This window comes from Hyposmocoma kahamanoa, unplaced genomic scaffold, assembly GCF_003589595.1.
Source record: "Hyposmocoma kahamanoa isolate Upper Pololo Valley unplaced genomic scaffold, ASM358959v1 93, whole genome shotgun sequence".
In the NCBI taxonomy this organism is placed as follows: Eukaryota; Metazoa; Arthropoda; class Insecta; order Lepidoptera; family Cosmopterigidae; genus Hyposmocoma; species Hyposmocoma kahamanoa.
The window spans coordinates 4,375,562-4,391,106 of NW_020654810.1; the positions used below are offsets into that span (position 1 = coordinate 4,375,562).

The following is a 15,545-nucleotide window of genomic DNA, read 5'->3' on the forward strand; positions in this document are numbered from 1 at the left end:
GCACGCACGCACGCACGCACGCACGCACGCACGCACGCACGCACGCACGCACGCACGCACGCAGGCAGGCACGCACACACGCACGCACGCACGATAATTTTAATATTTTTGTAATCTTGAACGGTGTAATGAGAAATGTGTTTTGAATGATTACTTTGGTTTATGTAATTTAATACGTGTAGCGAATGAAGAGCGATGCCTCCTGACGCAGGCTATGCTTAAAAGGAGGCTCCAGCCACTATTGTTTATGAAACCATGTTTTTAAGAAATAAAGATTTTATTTATTTATTGTACGTGCTCGGAAACACAGTCAAAGGGAATTCTATTGACAAAGGGCGCTAACTTGTGGAAGTATTTTATTTATTTGGTGTTTGGCACTTTCTCTGATAATGTATTGAATCTTCTAACAAAACTGCCCTAGATCCAATCTTAGAGAGGACTTAATTTTAAAAATTGCAAATTACAAATTGTATTAACAAATCGCTAAGATTTAAAAGATACAAACAATGTTAAAAAGGTTTGCATTTAAAATGGTATACTACAAGAGCGTGAAACGTCTCAATGTTGTACCTTATAGTTTAATACATCGCTGGTTGGATGTCGTCGCCTAATTTGATAGCAACTTTAACTAGAATGCGTGCACTAGACGTCTAACACATGTACGTACTTTGTTTATACGATAAACGATTATATTTATTGGAAAAGCAGTTGTTCTGGTCCTGAATATTAGGCGCCACCTCAAAAAAATATAAAAATCATAGTAAAATTGAGTGATATATACAAATGACAATAGTTCGTGAAAGCTACAGTTCGAAAAAACGCATATTTAGAACAACTTGTAATGTAACATGTTTTTTTTATATTATACATAATAAAAAATGTTAATTTAGTTGTAGGTTGTGGTTTCGTCTACCTCGTAAAAAGGCGTGTAGATGATATTCATTTTGTATGTTAAAAAACACACTTTATAACTTCAAGGCTACCCAGAACAACCAGACTAGAACAAATTGAGGAAATAATCCAATATAAAACATTTATTTTATTTTTTTTAAATTTAGGAAAAATTGAATCCAAAATGATATTACAATTTTCTGTTATTTTTGTAAACAGTCATATTTACTTACTAATATTATGCTCTTCGAATTTAATTTAAAAAACAAAGAACAAAATTCGAAAACAAGAAGTAAAAAATAAAATTGGAAAAAAAAGCAAAGATACCAAAAACAAAATTCGAAAAAAAAACAAAGATACCAAAAACAAAATTAAAAAAACAAACGAATTTTGTGAAAAAAATAAAAAAACAAAATAAAAACAGAACAGATTCCAAAAATTTAGTTGGCGTAGTGTTCATTGAAAGTACTGATTTGTGGATATTTAATAGGAATACCTCAGCGCATGATTATTATTATTATTTACCCTAGGAAAACATGTGAATTCTCCAAAACCCGCATTAGCCAGCATAGCGAACTATGAAACACCCTCCTTAGAGCAGAGCCGTGCCCAGCAGTGGGAAGTAATAAATAAAAAGCTGCTGGACAAATAATACATACTGTTATACGGGGCTTCGAGGAAGTCGTTTAAAAAAACACAATTTTCCCGAAAATGATATATTGCCGGAAAAACTGGAAATATTTAGAATTAAAAATATATGAAATAGAATTTTAATTAGCACATGTTTACGCAACGGGAGCTAGAATTGAACTGCTCTACTTTCTATGATATTTAGCTAATGTCTATAGAAGACTGTTAAATTGGAGATATTATAGGGCTGACTCTAGTCATATAGGCAACAGGGCTGGGATATAATAGTGCTAGTAGTACTTAGTTTTGGTATGTATCTAAATGATCATTTTAAATTTGCTAAAGCAGCAGGCAAAAAATCTAAGCAGTCTTCTTTTTTAATGATTGATCCTATTTCTGTGAAATATAAAATAAATTAAATCAATGGATATTTTAATCTGTTCTGAGCTACGCAATAAATTTTTGTTTTCTATAAATTAACTTTAATACTTTCAAGTTGGACTCAAAACAAAAGAAAAAATGAGCATTAACAAAAAAAAATTTAGATTACTTACTTTTTACAATTTGATTTACTAAAATACTTTTTTTATGTATGTACTTTCTAAATATTGTAAGGGAAATGCATAAAATAATCTTCAAATGGAACAAGAATTAATTATATGTTACAACGATCATAAGTGCAGTTATTGCATTGACAGTTGGATCTTAAATTAAATTAATTACTGTACTTAAATTTGGATTGGCTTATTTTTGTGTATAAGTATTTTAACCCATTTTGAGCTTCATTAAATATTTTTTAGCGACTATTTATTATGAAATTGTAGGCAATTTAGGGGAAAGGAACTATTATTACAGGCACTTGTTACATTTCAAAATCTTTATTATTTATTTTATATTTCTGTACAAGGGTGCCTTAATATTAGTTAATATATATATATACATAGATCCATAATTTATTTTTGTTTGTTTTCCTTCAATTGTGTGTCACTTCTGAATTGTGTCATGTAATGGTCAAATGGATAAAAATGTCTTGTTTTTCTTCGAAATAAGTAATTAAATCAATACCATAAACGTTTTAAAGGGAAACTGTATGGTTTACATTATAGTAATAGTGCAATGCAAGTTATTTAAAACATGTACATAACATTGTAACGAGTTTTTGTTGAACCACAGGGTATCGATTTTGTATTGTAACCTGTACTGCTACTACAATTTTGTAAAATAATTGTTGTAAAAGGAAAAGGAGTAAGTTTAAAACCATGCAGCCACGTTTTAGTGAATTTTTCTATTGGTACTTTTAGGTACGCATGCCAATCCGATTTGCCAAATTCCAGAACTAGCAAGGCGCTGCCCCTCCCGAGTACTAATAAGTACATACTTATGAACTTACATAATATGTTCGTATAAAATTGTGCAGGTAATGAAAGTGAATAAGTAACTTAGATATTTATTTTTGTTAGTATTCGACTACAGCGTCGTTCCGTAAACGTCAAAGTTACAACGAATGACCTTGCACGTCATCAGGCGACTGCGCAGCGGCGCGGGCGCACGGAAAGATCCAACTCAACTGTCAACGCAATAACTGCACTTATGATCGTTGTAACATATAATTAATTGTTGTTCCATTTGAAGATTATTTTATGCATTTCCCTTTATCATTTATACAGTACAATAGCTTATAACAATTCGTTGTCAATATATAATAGTAGGTACATATATAAAATAATCAAATATAATGAATAATGTCAGTCTGGCAGTAGCCTGTCACCTCAAAAAAAAAAGATAGGGTGCCTTAATGTTAGTTAAGAGCTTCCTCCAAACTGTTACATGACTTTAAAGCCATTTGTGGCACCCTATCTTTTGTAAGTTTCAGTATTTTTCTCTCGTATATGCAATAAAGAGTAAATAATTTTATAGAAACTAAAATAAGTTATTAGAAGTATTGTTCTTGCAATATCGTTGTGTATAATATCTATAATTTTAATAGCTCTACTGTTATAGAAAACACGGCGAAAAACTTGAATAGAAACTGTAGGTCCTTATATTAATTGAACTTAAAAATTCAAATGCTTGTGTGTACCTACAGAGAAAATAAAAAAGAGTTTTTTTTTCCAGAGAATATAATGACGGGATTTTGTGGTTTACAGTTTTTATTTTTAGTTTATGTATATATAACGTTTTGACTTTCTTAATTATTTGTTACATTTTTAAACTGATTGCTTTTTAGCCATATATAAATTAATTAAATTGACTTTTTTCTAAACTAGACAACTGTAAAATTTATTATTATTTTTTAACTGGTGTTTTTTTATTCCACAATAGAGTACAAATTATTGTAAGTGAATATGTAAAAATTACGAAAACTTAGCTTTGATTCAAAGTGCATCTAGGAACACCCTTTCAGCCTTGTGTATTAAAAATAAAAAACTTTAATATCATTTACCGCTAGAAAAATTACTTTTTTAAAGGTGAAAAAATACATACAGGTGTATAATTTAAAATTATCAGTTGTATATTATTAATAAGTAAAATTAATTAATAAATTAATCAATACCTCCCACTTGTTGTAAATCAAAATACCATTTCTTTTATGAAAGTTCCTTGTTTAAAAGTAAACATAACAGTTATTTCTTTACTTTTAAATATGGAACCTATAAATATACATAAAAAAGGATAAATATTTAAGAGAAAAAACAAGAAATGGTACAACTAACAATAACTTATGTGAGAGGTATCCATCTGTATGAAATCACTTTCATAATTTTATAAATCTAATTATAAAATTATTATAATTACCACGTAAGAATGATTTTCAAATTAAATGCTTTTATACATATATGTAAATTTAATTATAAAGAAATGAATGACATTGACCACAAAAAAATTCATATGTTCTGGACTATTTTATCCATAGATGTACATAATCAGTTTTCCATTTCCATAAAATAATTTAGTCTCATTATACGTACCCAAATGCAGAAGATATAAAGCTTAACTTATTTTGTTTATTTGGGATCACGCCAACATTATAAGTAAAAACAATTTTATTTCATTACTGCTTTATCAATAATATTATTGATTACAAAGGAAAATTAGAAAAAACAAACGAATTTCAATCACCACAGCCATGCATCATGTATGGGTAATTAAGTATATAGTAGTATACCAGTCCTTTGCTTTAAGTAGAATTTTTTAATTCACATTGCGTGTGAGAAATTTTTCCATTTCAGATGACAAGGTGATTCTCTAGGCATGAAATTTTACATTAAATAAGTTAATAACCTTGAAATAAAACTCGAAACATTTACTTTGTAATATATTAAGTATATACTATAAGCATAAAACAACGCAATTTGATAATATATAAAACTATTGTTCAAGGCCGGTGCAATTTGAGCAAAATAGGTGTTATCTATTATTATCTATGTTCACCCAACACTTAATCACTCATCTTTATCTGCAAGATAAGTTAAACAACAAGATAGCATTTTTACATCGCCTTCCAATAGTCCAATTTAATGCGAAAAAAAATGTATTAACGATGTGTATACAATTTTATAGGTGCTAACATTTTTTATAAGGAACAAAAATTGAAATTTGGAACAAAACCGTCGTTAAAAATTTCACATCTTCCTGTATGGAATTATAATTCCAGTATGTTGAAATTATGAATAGTTTTACGCGTCTTAACAAGCAAACAGGTGGTTGCTTCAACTGCGTTAAATTTGGCCTTGATTTCATGCTGGTGCATACACAAAGGGTTTCAAAGCAATGTTTTTTTTGCTTGCTCTAAAGAATGTTCCAGTTTCTACTCCTAGGCATGGTAAAAAACCTTGTTCCAAGTTCAAATACAGATTTACACACAAAATTAAAACTGACCTTGCAAAGGGTGTCTGCTCGACGTGGTAGACGTCGGTGATGGGCTCGGAACGCATGATGCTCCGGAGTCGCTCCTCGGACAGCTCCAGGAGTCCATCGCTCGCTGTCTTGAAGTCAGCCCTGCTCAAACCACTTAAAACACTCATTTTTTCAACGTGTAGACGACTAACGACGAAAACGAAAAGACGATTTACTTCAGTGTCACTAAAACGATTTACACTAGTCTTACATGCAAATAATACACTTATTTACGTAGAAAGAGGCATCAATTAGGCCACATGAAACATTTTAATGCCTCCGGTTTCTCAAAAGGTAACAGAGTGCTCTCCCTTGTCATTGCGAGAAGCGGTTACGGTTTCATTCAAACGCTCCACTTGAATAAGGCACGAATTCAACGAACATTTATATCACTTCATCATTATTTTGCAAATGAAAAGTAATAATTTGTTTATTTACACACGCGTTTCGAGAAAACTGTTATAATTTGACAAGCGCGGCAGAACAGCAGCGCATCGACGAGTCGACCGCACTTCGCCGTACACGTTTCTGCCGTTTGAAGCGAGCGAGAGGGAGGCAGGCAACGGACTTCCTTGCCCGACCAGCCGTTTTTAAAATTTCATCTCAGATAATACACCCGTTCGCCATTGCGTTAAAGACGAAAGTTGCAAAGCAAGGCCTTTGGATGTCAGACAGCGTCACGCAACTTACAAAGTTTTCATAACTTAACCGTAGATGTCGCTTTAAAAAGGAATTAAATGCACAGTAGCGACATCTAGTAAAATAAGTTAATGTTATCTCCCCTCTTATTCTCTTTGAGAATCCACACCGTGAGTGCAAGAGTAAATGGAACCAAGGCGACGCTGACGTTCATAGTGTTTCATTTGATCTACTCTAGATGGCGTTCTTTTAAAATAAAACTATGGAGCTTTGTGTAAGCACGTTCGCGTTCTCAGTTTCATATTAAAGGGAACACCCGTTTTTTACCCAACTGCATCGGAAGGAAGATTGTTTTTTACGGAATGTCTAAGGTTAATAATGTCTAAGTTTTTTACGTAATGCAAATTTAATGTTCAATTTGCAACATTTACACACATCGGACTCGGTGATTTTATTGATACATTAAGGTCTAATGCCAATTTATCAGTCTATATGTAGTAATCTTCTGAACTACAAGCACACTATTTGCACTGCAGAGAGAACAAGGCAAAGGGAAAAGAAATAAATCAGTTAAAACATAATGATATAATTTTGAGGGTAAAAATATTAACAAGTTCTGAAAGGATACGTTTAAAGTACAAGATCTTTCAACTCATTTTTTCATATATTAAATCAAGCATTCATTGATCATTGTTTTTCTTTAACATAGTAATAAGGGTGTCTTTGAGAATCTCTGCACCGGAAACAGCGATATCCCTGAAGTAGGCATCTTCGTTTAGTTTGTCAAGCCATGCCGTCGTGCGGGAATATCTGTAGGAATAGATGTAGATACGTCAGAATAAATGGAATAAACGTTATTCCCACATTTCCTATATGCTACAAGTTCCCACCCCATATTTATAGTATAATTTTATTTACTTCAATGACGTGTTGGTAAAAGTACCTATATTTAACGCTTCTTCATACTAGTAGGACATCGTTGTCTTCACAGATTTAATTCTCCCAACATGTAGGTACTTATTCGATTTATACTCTACAACATTGATAACTTATCTTGGAAACCTGACGCTGAGATCTTCATACCTATTATTTCTTATTTAATATTGATGTCAGTTAACGATTTATTTAGGATAAACGCATGGTTGCCATTTTGAAAAACATATCAAAATGGCGGATAGAGGGTTAGATAAAATGTTCAAAGTCCTTACGCGTAGTATTTTTGTTTTGAGAAATTTGTCTATTCTATATACTTATTTACTGCCTGCATGCAATACACAAATATTGGTGTTATTCGCGTAAATGCAAAGTTTATTTACATCTGTATCCGAAAATAGTTAAACTATTATTAAACTATCACCATACAGTCATTTGTTACTTATATAGTATAAGGTTGCTTACTAACAAACTATGGACCTATGGTGTCTGAAAATAAAAGATTTTTATTTATTTATTAAGAAAATAACAGTAGACTGCATTTTAGTTTGGAGCTGGCAAATTATTAGCGACTAATTTAACTGATCTGAACTTTAAATGAAATTACTCTCTCTGTTTCGTATTAATAAAGACAGACAGAGATGCACAATAATTCAAATTTCCTTTGCGATGGGACTAGTCATCGATTATAAATATGTTCGATGGCACGAGTTTTTCATTATGTAAACAGGGGGTTTACTCTCGTCCTCAGTCCGATACATCATGGATATATCTGACCGAAACCATGTCAAATAAGTAATACTCGACCAATTGCAAAGTCAAGTATGAAGCTTCATTCGCATCACGCATCTTTTAATTGGACATAGTTATGCAAAGTAGAACTAACCCACAAAATGTCACTATTGAGATAATTAGATTTTTGTAAAAACAGTGTGAAGAAATAAATGGGTAAGTTATTAGAGACAAACAACGTGAGTTATGTGTAGCATTGAGAATGATATAGAGAAACTATTATATTATATAGCAATAAATAGAAAACATTACGTATCTTTTTATTTAGTAAACGAGAACCATGTTCTAGTTTTCGTAATGAAAACGCTAAAGATCTACAGTACCTACTTCAGTACATGTGACATAGATCCATTTAGCATATTTAAAAAAATACGTTATATGAATTTAAGCAGCATGGTTCTTTTTACCTAATAAAAAGTTACTTATTTAGGGTTGGTACCCTGAAGGACTTTTATTTTCTCCGTTTTGGCTTGGTATATTGCCAGGATCTTTTGTCAGTAGGTAAAGGACACGTCTGCTGTTCTACCTGAATACATAACTCAATTTTACTCAAGGTGTGGATTAGTTCTTGTTTGCATAATTATGTCCAATTTAGTTGAGTGTCACTTAATTGACAGTAATGGTTTCGGACGGATGTATGAGACGGAGAACGAGAGTATAGGGCCAGGTGGATTTTAAAAAGGGTACGACTGTTATAGGCGTACATGGACTAATTTAGAGTATTGCATTGTACGGTAGTGCGATATTATCGAGTATATAACCAGAAATAGAGACGAAATAAGGGCCATACTTTCCTGGTAACTCATCAGTGATACATCACTTATAAGTATAAACTCTCGTTTGCATTGAAATATAGACAGCGCCAACAACTGATCTATATGTACGTCTTCGTATATTCCAAAAATATTCTGTATTTATTGTAAAAATATTCTGTATTTCAGACGTCCAAACCGCTAGATTGGTTTACTTCAGCTATTTTCACAGTCTAATGACATACGGCATTTTGCTTTGGGGTAATGCCGCTGATATTAATAGAATCTTGGTCCTGCAGAAACGTGCGGTTAGGGCAATTTACAATCTAGGTCCCAGAGAATCTTTGAGAGATAAGTTTAATGTAATGGCTTTCATCGATATTAAGTACTGATTATTATTATTATTTTATTTTAATTATACCAAATATGAATTTGTATTAATATTTTTTCAAATTTTTATTTTTTTACTTTTTACAGTTACTATTTTTTTTTAAATATTTTATAATGCACATAATTCTCACGTGATACTAACATATGCACGCTACATTCACCTCACAATGTTTTTGTTTTTGATGCACCGCAACGCGCTACCGTCGAAGGTGGTGGCTGAAAATCAGTGCCTTGCTCGTGAGCAAATTTTGCACTGAGCCACGACCAATTTGGCTTGCTTTAGCACACACACACACAGCCGTTGATAATTAGGTTAGTATTATGTTTTTATGCTTTTTTTTCGTTTTAATTTTGATTTCTGTGTCTCTTAATCAATTTACTCTATTATATTGTTGTGTGTGTGATGCAAGACAATAAACGTTTTATCTATCTATCTATCTATCTAAAGTTTAAGTATTCTTACACTAGCGTACAGTACATCTATGAAAATGTAATTTATGTTAAGAGGAATAGTAATCTATTTATGAAAAATAGTGACAGACATAACATTAATACGAGGAATAAAAATAAACTAGATGATAGTCGTCTTCACAAAGTGACAAATTAATTTAAGGGGCAATGTATATGCTTCTATAACAAGATTCCGGTTGATATACAAAATTTGCCATTCACGAGTTTTAAAACTATAGTGAAACAAAAATTTTATAATAAAGGTTATTATACAACTTCTGCGTACTTGGATGACAAAAATCCGCGGTAGTAACCCGTTTAGCTCATGGAGGTAGTCTTGATCTCTAATGTTTGAAAGATGTTTGGGTACCTGATACGTCAGGACACTTTTTTTAGGAGCATTTTATAGAAGAGAAGCATTATAGAAAGGAAGCATTATAGAAGGGAAAGAGAGGCAAAGGAAGACCGAGATGAAGTTATTTTAGATAAGGGAGAAAGTAAAATGTCCTGTCGTATCAGGAAATAGAAGTTAGTGCGCTGAACAGAGATGGTTACCGATTACTCCACCGACAAAAGAATAGTTCTTAAATAAGAAGAAACATGTGGAATACCTCTTAGTTTCAATTTTATGTGTCCCATTCAGTGCTGCAATGGTAGTGCCAACGCTCAAATCTGCAATAGTGTACCGATCAAGAGCAATGTATTGGTGACGAGAAAGAAAGTCTTCCACGATGTCGTACACATCCTCAATGCTCTCCACCAGTTTAGATGTCACCTCCTTTGCACCGTCAAATATTATTGGTAGCTGCAACAGCAAAAATATGGTTTTATAAATTAAGTAAGTGTAGTGGTAAAAAAATTGCAGAGAATTACCAGTTTACCCAGACCGACAGACAGAATATGGGAAGAAATGAAGTATAAATTAAAAAAAATAATTATTATATATTTATTTAGCACTAAGATATCAGTCAATCAGAACAGTCAACCGTGACCATGGGACCTGTAAAGGGCCCGAAACGTTGGTTTGTTTGAAAAAACAAATATACGCGATTTAAATCAGGAAAAATAGTTTCATTTACTATTGTATTTTTTAAATTAACAAAATTATTTCTTGAAACAAATACTTAATAGAAAATAATAATTTGTCGCCAATTTACAATGTTCAATAAATAATACGCATATCATTTCTGAAAGGTCCCGGAATTTGTAGAAGGGTATGTCCTCGTTATTCGTTAGTTTCGCTAAATTAACTGACTCAATTCTAATCACTGGTTATGAAAAAATGAAATGATAAGAAATCAAAATTGCTACGGAAACATTAGGTATTGAACACAAGTCCGAAAATAACCGTTAACAAGGATAAGAATTGTTTTTTATGCATACGAATAAGGCTGTGATCTTAGAATAATAACGCATAGAAACCTAGCCCGCACACACTAAGTGAGGCAAATTGAAGCGCTCCCAAAGGGCCTACACGAGCGGGCGGGCTTCAGTGCTCAAGGTCAACTTGCACCGCGAACAGCTCCAGAATTTTAGCTAAAAATGACGAAATGTGCGGTAAATGAGTGTAAAAATACGTCAAACATAAAATAGATACTAACATCACATTCCACAAGGAAGTAACGCGTTTCAACTTGTATTTTTATATAAATATTCACTAAAACCGAAAATTAACCTACTACGAAAACTAGCCTACATGAATTTGATTTTTGCCTCACTTGTGACAGTTCGTTTGATATGAATCTATCATTCTACGCGTTATTATTCTAAGGCTGTGATGTTATTATTTACTCTTGTGTACTTACGGCAACATTTTTAACTCGTATGAATGCAACTCCGGTGTCGAAGAACATAGCTTGGTCAACTAAAGCGCGCTCGCGCACTTCACTCGGGTACAACGCCTGTTGCTCTTCATTGCCATACTTATCTAACAGGTACTTTATTATTGAATGGCTAAAACGTAGTTAAAGCGTAAAGCGATACAATATAAAATATTAGTAGTTTATGTGACTGTTACATAATGAAAGGCATTAAAATACAATGGTGGATCATAAAAACATCTCACGAGTGTTTTAATGCCTAATTATGTACAGTTACATACACTGCTTTATCTACACGCATATTATAAGTTCTCTGTGATATGTTCAGGAACCGCATGTTAGGTCTGGCGAAATGGCGGCAAATAAAAACTTTTCTCACGCATGTTACACAACCGTAGTTTTTATTTTTAATTCATAGACAAACTAGAATCGGTCCTAACCACAGACATACCTATGTCTGTGGTGCCAACTATCATATCGTTCGATATCAAGTAACATGTGAAATTGTCAAAATTGTTTGCTATTGACATTTCATTTCGAATAAAACTTCATCTCGACTGATATTAGAATTGAGGTCAAATCAAATTGTTTTGTTTTTCAGAGATGTTCGAAATTTGATTGTAATAATAACATCGAATTCGATAAGTCTATGAATAGGAAGCATTAATAACATTTTCACAGATAAGAAATTTGTTCTAACAAAACAGTTTACCTTTGTGCTGGTCGTAATTTGCGGTTTTTGAACACATCATAGAGAGTTTATGATATGTGTGTAGATAAAATTATTAATACAAATACCGAATACTTAAAGAAAATTCCTTTGATCCGGCTGGATTCGAACCAGAGCCGGATTTATATTTTTTATGAGTGTAGGCCACTTTATTTCCGCCGCCCCATGTACATACCTTTCTAAAATAATAATGTTCAGGACGAAAACGTGTTCGCGCCCATATGATTTATAATATTGTGATTTAATGTTGTAATTTATTATTGTTAATTTCGTGTAAGATTTTGGTAAATAAACGAGAGGGAGAGAGGGGTTTTGCTTGGAGTCTGTAGGGTTCTCCCGTCCCGCTCCTGCATTGGTGCCGTCCCGCTCGCACACTTGAATAGAATGCGAGCGGCACGGCGGGCCAGCGATGATATAAAAGGCGGAGCGTTGGGAGCGGAACGACATTCCAAAACTGACTGCGAAAGAATCCGAAGACGTTCCAAATCTCACCGCGATCCAAGCAAGACCAAGATCAAGAAGCTCAATTTACAACCAGGCGTTTTTCTCATAATCCGCCCCCACATTTTCTGGTCCTTCAGCAGCCGGATTACATCAAGAAAGAACAATGCCAGTTACCAGAAGCGCAAAATCGTACCCCGTGAATACCCAAGAATCCTCGTCCACTGCTCCAACCTGTTCGACGGGCACCGACACGATCACGGGGACCGAAAAGACTGCTACGACTTCAGAACACACGCGCTCCACGTACGCCACACGTACAACCGGTGCAACTGTGGAAACCGACGCAACGATCAGACAAATCGACGCCGCGCCGACTGCCACCTCGCCAGTCTCCCAACTAGTAGAGAGACCCGAAGCCGGCGCCACTACAAGTGAAGCACCACGGAGAATATACTCTCCTAAATCTGTTCGATCTTTTCGATCCGGTTCTTCGAACAGTCGTCGTAGGCAGCTAGCGGAAGCGCAACAAGAATTATTGAAGCTGAAAATCGATTTAATATCTGCAAAGATCGCGGCAATGCAAGAGGAATCGGACGAAGACGAACCGGAGGAAGCCACGATCCGCGAAGAACGCACATCGGAGTGGATTCGCACAAGCACTATTGGGTTGAGAAGAGAAGAGCAGGAAGACTACACTGCCGCCACACGTACGAAGGAAGATATATTGAAGGGAAGACCTGCCGAATCACAGGCGCCGCCGCCGACGCGCGACGTCATTCGACAGGAAAAAATCTCCACGTACGCGGCACCTGCGACAGCTGGGACCGGGTGCCCCCCCACCAATTACGCGGGGGGAGCGCCCCCCTCTACATAAGTCACGCACACAAGTGAGAGACAACAGCCGCAATACTATCGTAACAACGACGGCCACCTGGAACATAAGCCGCCGAGCGACATATGTTACGAAAAGTTAGCAACGGCGATCACTACTGCGGCACGAGCGATTCAACCCACTACTGCAAGACTTCAAGAATTACCCATATTCAACGGTTCATCAAGCGACTGGCTGCCGTTCAAGACAGCCTATGAAGAATCTGCAGGACTGCTTACAGAACAAGAGAACCTGGCGAGGCTCCGGAGGAGCTTGAAAGGCACCGCTAGGGAAGCAGCTCAATGTTTATTCGTCGGAGCCACGTCCTCCAACGAAGTAATGAGCTTACTGACGTCAAGGTTCGGTCGTTCGGACGCGCTCGCACTGGCCGAACTGAGTAAGCTACGCACCCTTCCACGTCTGGGCGAACATCCGAGAGACATCTGCAACTTCGCATCGAAGATCATCAACGTCACGGCCACATTGAAGGCGCTAAACAGACCGCATTATCTACACAACGCCGAGATAGTGCGCGCCGTGGTTGAGAAGCTGCCTTCAGCATTGCGCTATCGATACTATGACTTTGCTGCGGAACAGCCAGAATACCAACCTGACCTAGTAACCCTGACCGAGTTCATGCAACGCACAGCTGCACGTTGTGGGAGCTACGCGCCCGTCGAGAACACACCTGTGGAAGACCGGCGGGAGCCAGCAGGCAGGAGACCCATGAAGAGCTACCACACTCAAATAGCGAAGCCAGCCGCGCACGAACAAGTTACTACGTGTCCTATTTGCGACAAGACGGGTCATCATGCGGCGCAATGCGACGAAATGAAGACAGCAGATGTAGCCGCCAGGTGGGACATAGCACGCAAACATAGGCTATGTTTCCGCTGTTTACGGACACGCAAATTTCGCCATACGTGTAAAAACAAGAGGTGCGGCATCGACGGTTGCGAGTACATGCATCATTCACTGCTGCATGGCACTCCACCCTCATCAAAGGAGAAGAAAGAAGCTCCTGCATCATTTGTTGTGGCATCAGCAAAAGACAGAAGCAACACCACCGCGCTACTGAAGGTACTCCCTGTGCAAGTGAGGGGCCCCAAGGGTACGTGCAACGCACTCGCACTACTGGACGACGGGTCAACGTGCAGCCTGATTGAGGCGGCGCTAGCAAGAAGGATCGGCGCAGCGGGTACACCAGCACCCTTTTACATTGAGGGTGTAGCCGGCACACGAATCAACGTCTGCGAATCGCAACAAGTACGCATTTCTCTGCGCGGGCGCGACACGAATGAGCATACAATAACGGCCCGCACCATGAACAACTTGAAGCTATCGCCGCAAGCAGTCCCACGTAACGTCATACGAGCTTGCCCCCACCTGCACGACTTAGAAGAGCATCTCATCTACGAAGAGGGATCACCTACGATACTGCTGGGTCAAGACAACTGGCATCTTTTACTCACACATGCCGTGCGACAAGGAGACCGACACCAACCGATCGCAACACTCACCGATCTAGGTTGGGTTCTACACGGCACTAAGAGATCGAATGAAAGAGTCAACACCCACAAAGTACTCCACGCTGTCGCCCCTGATGATGAAGAGTCCATGGAGCAGATGATGAGGGAACACTTCAGCCTCGAGTCATTGGCTGTCATACCGAGACGCAGCCACAACGACGACGAGCGACGAGCACTGCAACAACTAGAAGATAAAACCCGCCGTTTACCGGCAGGAGGCTTTGGCGTAACGAGCACGTTCGTCCACCTGACAGCTACGACGTGGCGTTAAGAAGATTGGAACTAGTTGAAAAGAAACTCGACCGCGACGAGGAACTGAAAAAGAGATACGAAAAACAGTTACAAACACTGTTCGACAACGACTACGCAGAAATAGCGCCACCCCATAAGAACCCGAAGACTTGGTATTTACCCCATTTCGCCGTCATCAATCCACAGAAGCCAGAGAAGCTCAGATTGGTCCACGACGCCGCTGCCAAAGCCAAAGGAGTCAGCCTGAACGACATGCTACTACCAGGCCCGGACTTAATACAATCCCTGCCCGGCGTGCTGATGAAGTTCCGTCAGCGACCAGTAGCGGTAGCAGCCGACATCAGAGACATGTTTCTTCGAGTGACCATACGAGAGGAAGATAGAGACATGCAGCGCTTCCTGTGGAGAGGAGACGACCGAGATCGCCAACCGACCGAGTACCGTATGAAGAGTGTCATATTCGGCGCCACATCATCTCCCTGTACTGCTATCTACGTAAAGGACAAGAACGCGGAACACTTTCGT

General features: G+C 36.9%; 4 protein-coding genes across 6 annotated transcripts in view; 2 read left to right on the plus strand and 2 right to left on the minus strand.

Moving 5' to 3' along the window:
- Window positions 1-5,946, minus strand: part of LOC113237521 (serine/threonine-protein kinase 17A) — a 392,531-nt gene extending 386,585 nt beyond the window's left edge. The window contains exon 1 of one of the 2 annotated variants that reach the window (XM_026474036.1): window positions 5,401-5,946. In XM_026474036.1, coding sequence (XP_026329821.1) covers window positions 5,401-5,546 — 146 coding nt within the window. In that variant the 5' untranslated portion in view covers window positions 5,547-5,946. The remainder of the gene's footprint in view (window positions 1-5,400) is intronic. The other variant, XM_026474035.1, reaches the window with a different exon arrangement.
- Window positions 5,947-6,645: 699 nt separating this feature from the next.
- The window catches only part of LOC113237672 (glutathione S-transferase 1-like), a 14,719-nt gene continuing 5,819 nt past the window's right edge, over window positions 6,646-15,545 (minus strand). The window contains exons 4-6 of the mRNA XM_026474281.1: window positions 11,180-11,327; window positions 9,986-10,179; window positions 6,646-6,867 (exon numbers count right to left, since the gene is read on the minus strand). Of these exons, the coding sequence (XP_026330066.1) occupies window positions 6,738-6,867; window positions 9,986-10,179; window positions 11,180-11,327 (472 nt within the window). The 3' untranslated portion in view covers window positions 6,646-6,737. The remainder of the gene's footprint in view (window positions 6,868-9,985; window positions 10,180-11,179; window positions 11,328-15,545) is intronic.
- Window positions 13,465-15,545, plus strand: part of LOC113237670 — a 3,068-nt gene continuing 987 nt past the window's right edge. The window contains exons 1-2 of one of the 2 annotated variants that reach the window (XM_026474280.1): window positions 13,465-13,592; window positions 13,638-15,537. In XM_026474280.1, coding sequence (XP_026330065.1) covers window positions 13,579-13,592; window positions 13,638-15,039 — 1,416 coding nt within the window. In that variant the 5' untranslated portion in view covers window positions 13,465-13,578 and the 3' untranslated portion in view covers window positions 15,040-15,537. Of the gene's footprint in view, window positions 15,538-15,545 lie in introns of those variants that run through there. The other variant, XM_026474279.1, reaches the window with a different exon arrangement.
- LOC113237669 overlaps window positions 15,101-15,545 on the plus strand; it is a 3,659-nt gene continuing 3,214 nt past the window's right edge. Inside the window, exon 1 of the mRNA XM_026474278.1 lies at window positions 15,101-15,130. The gene's annotated coding sequence lies outside the window, so the exon portion shown is untranslated. The remainder of the gene's footprint in view (window positions 15,131-15,545) is intronic.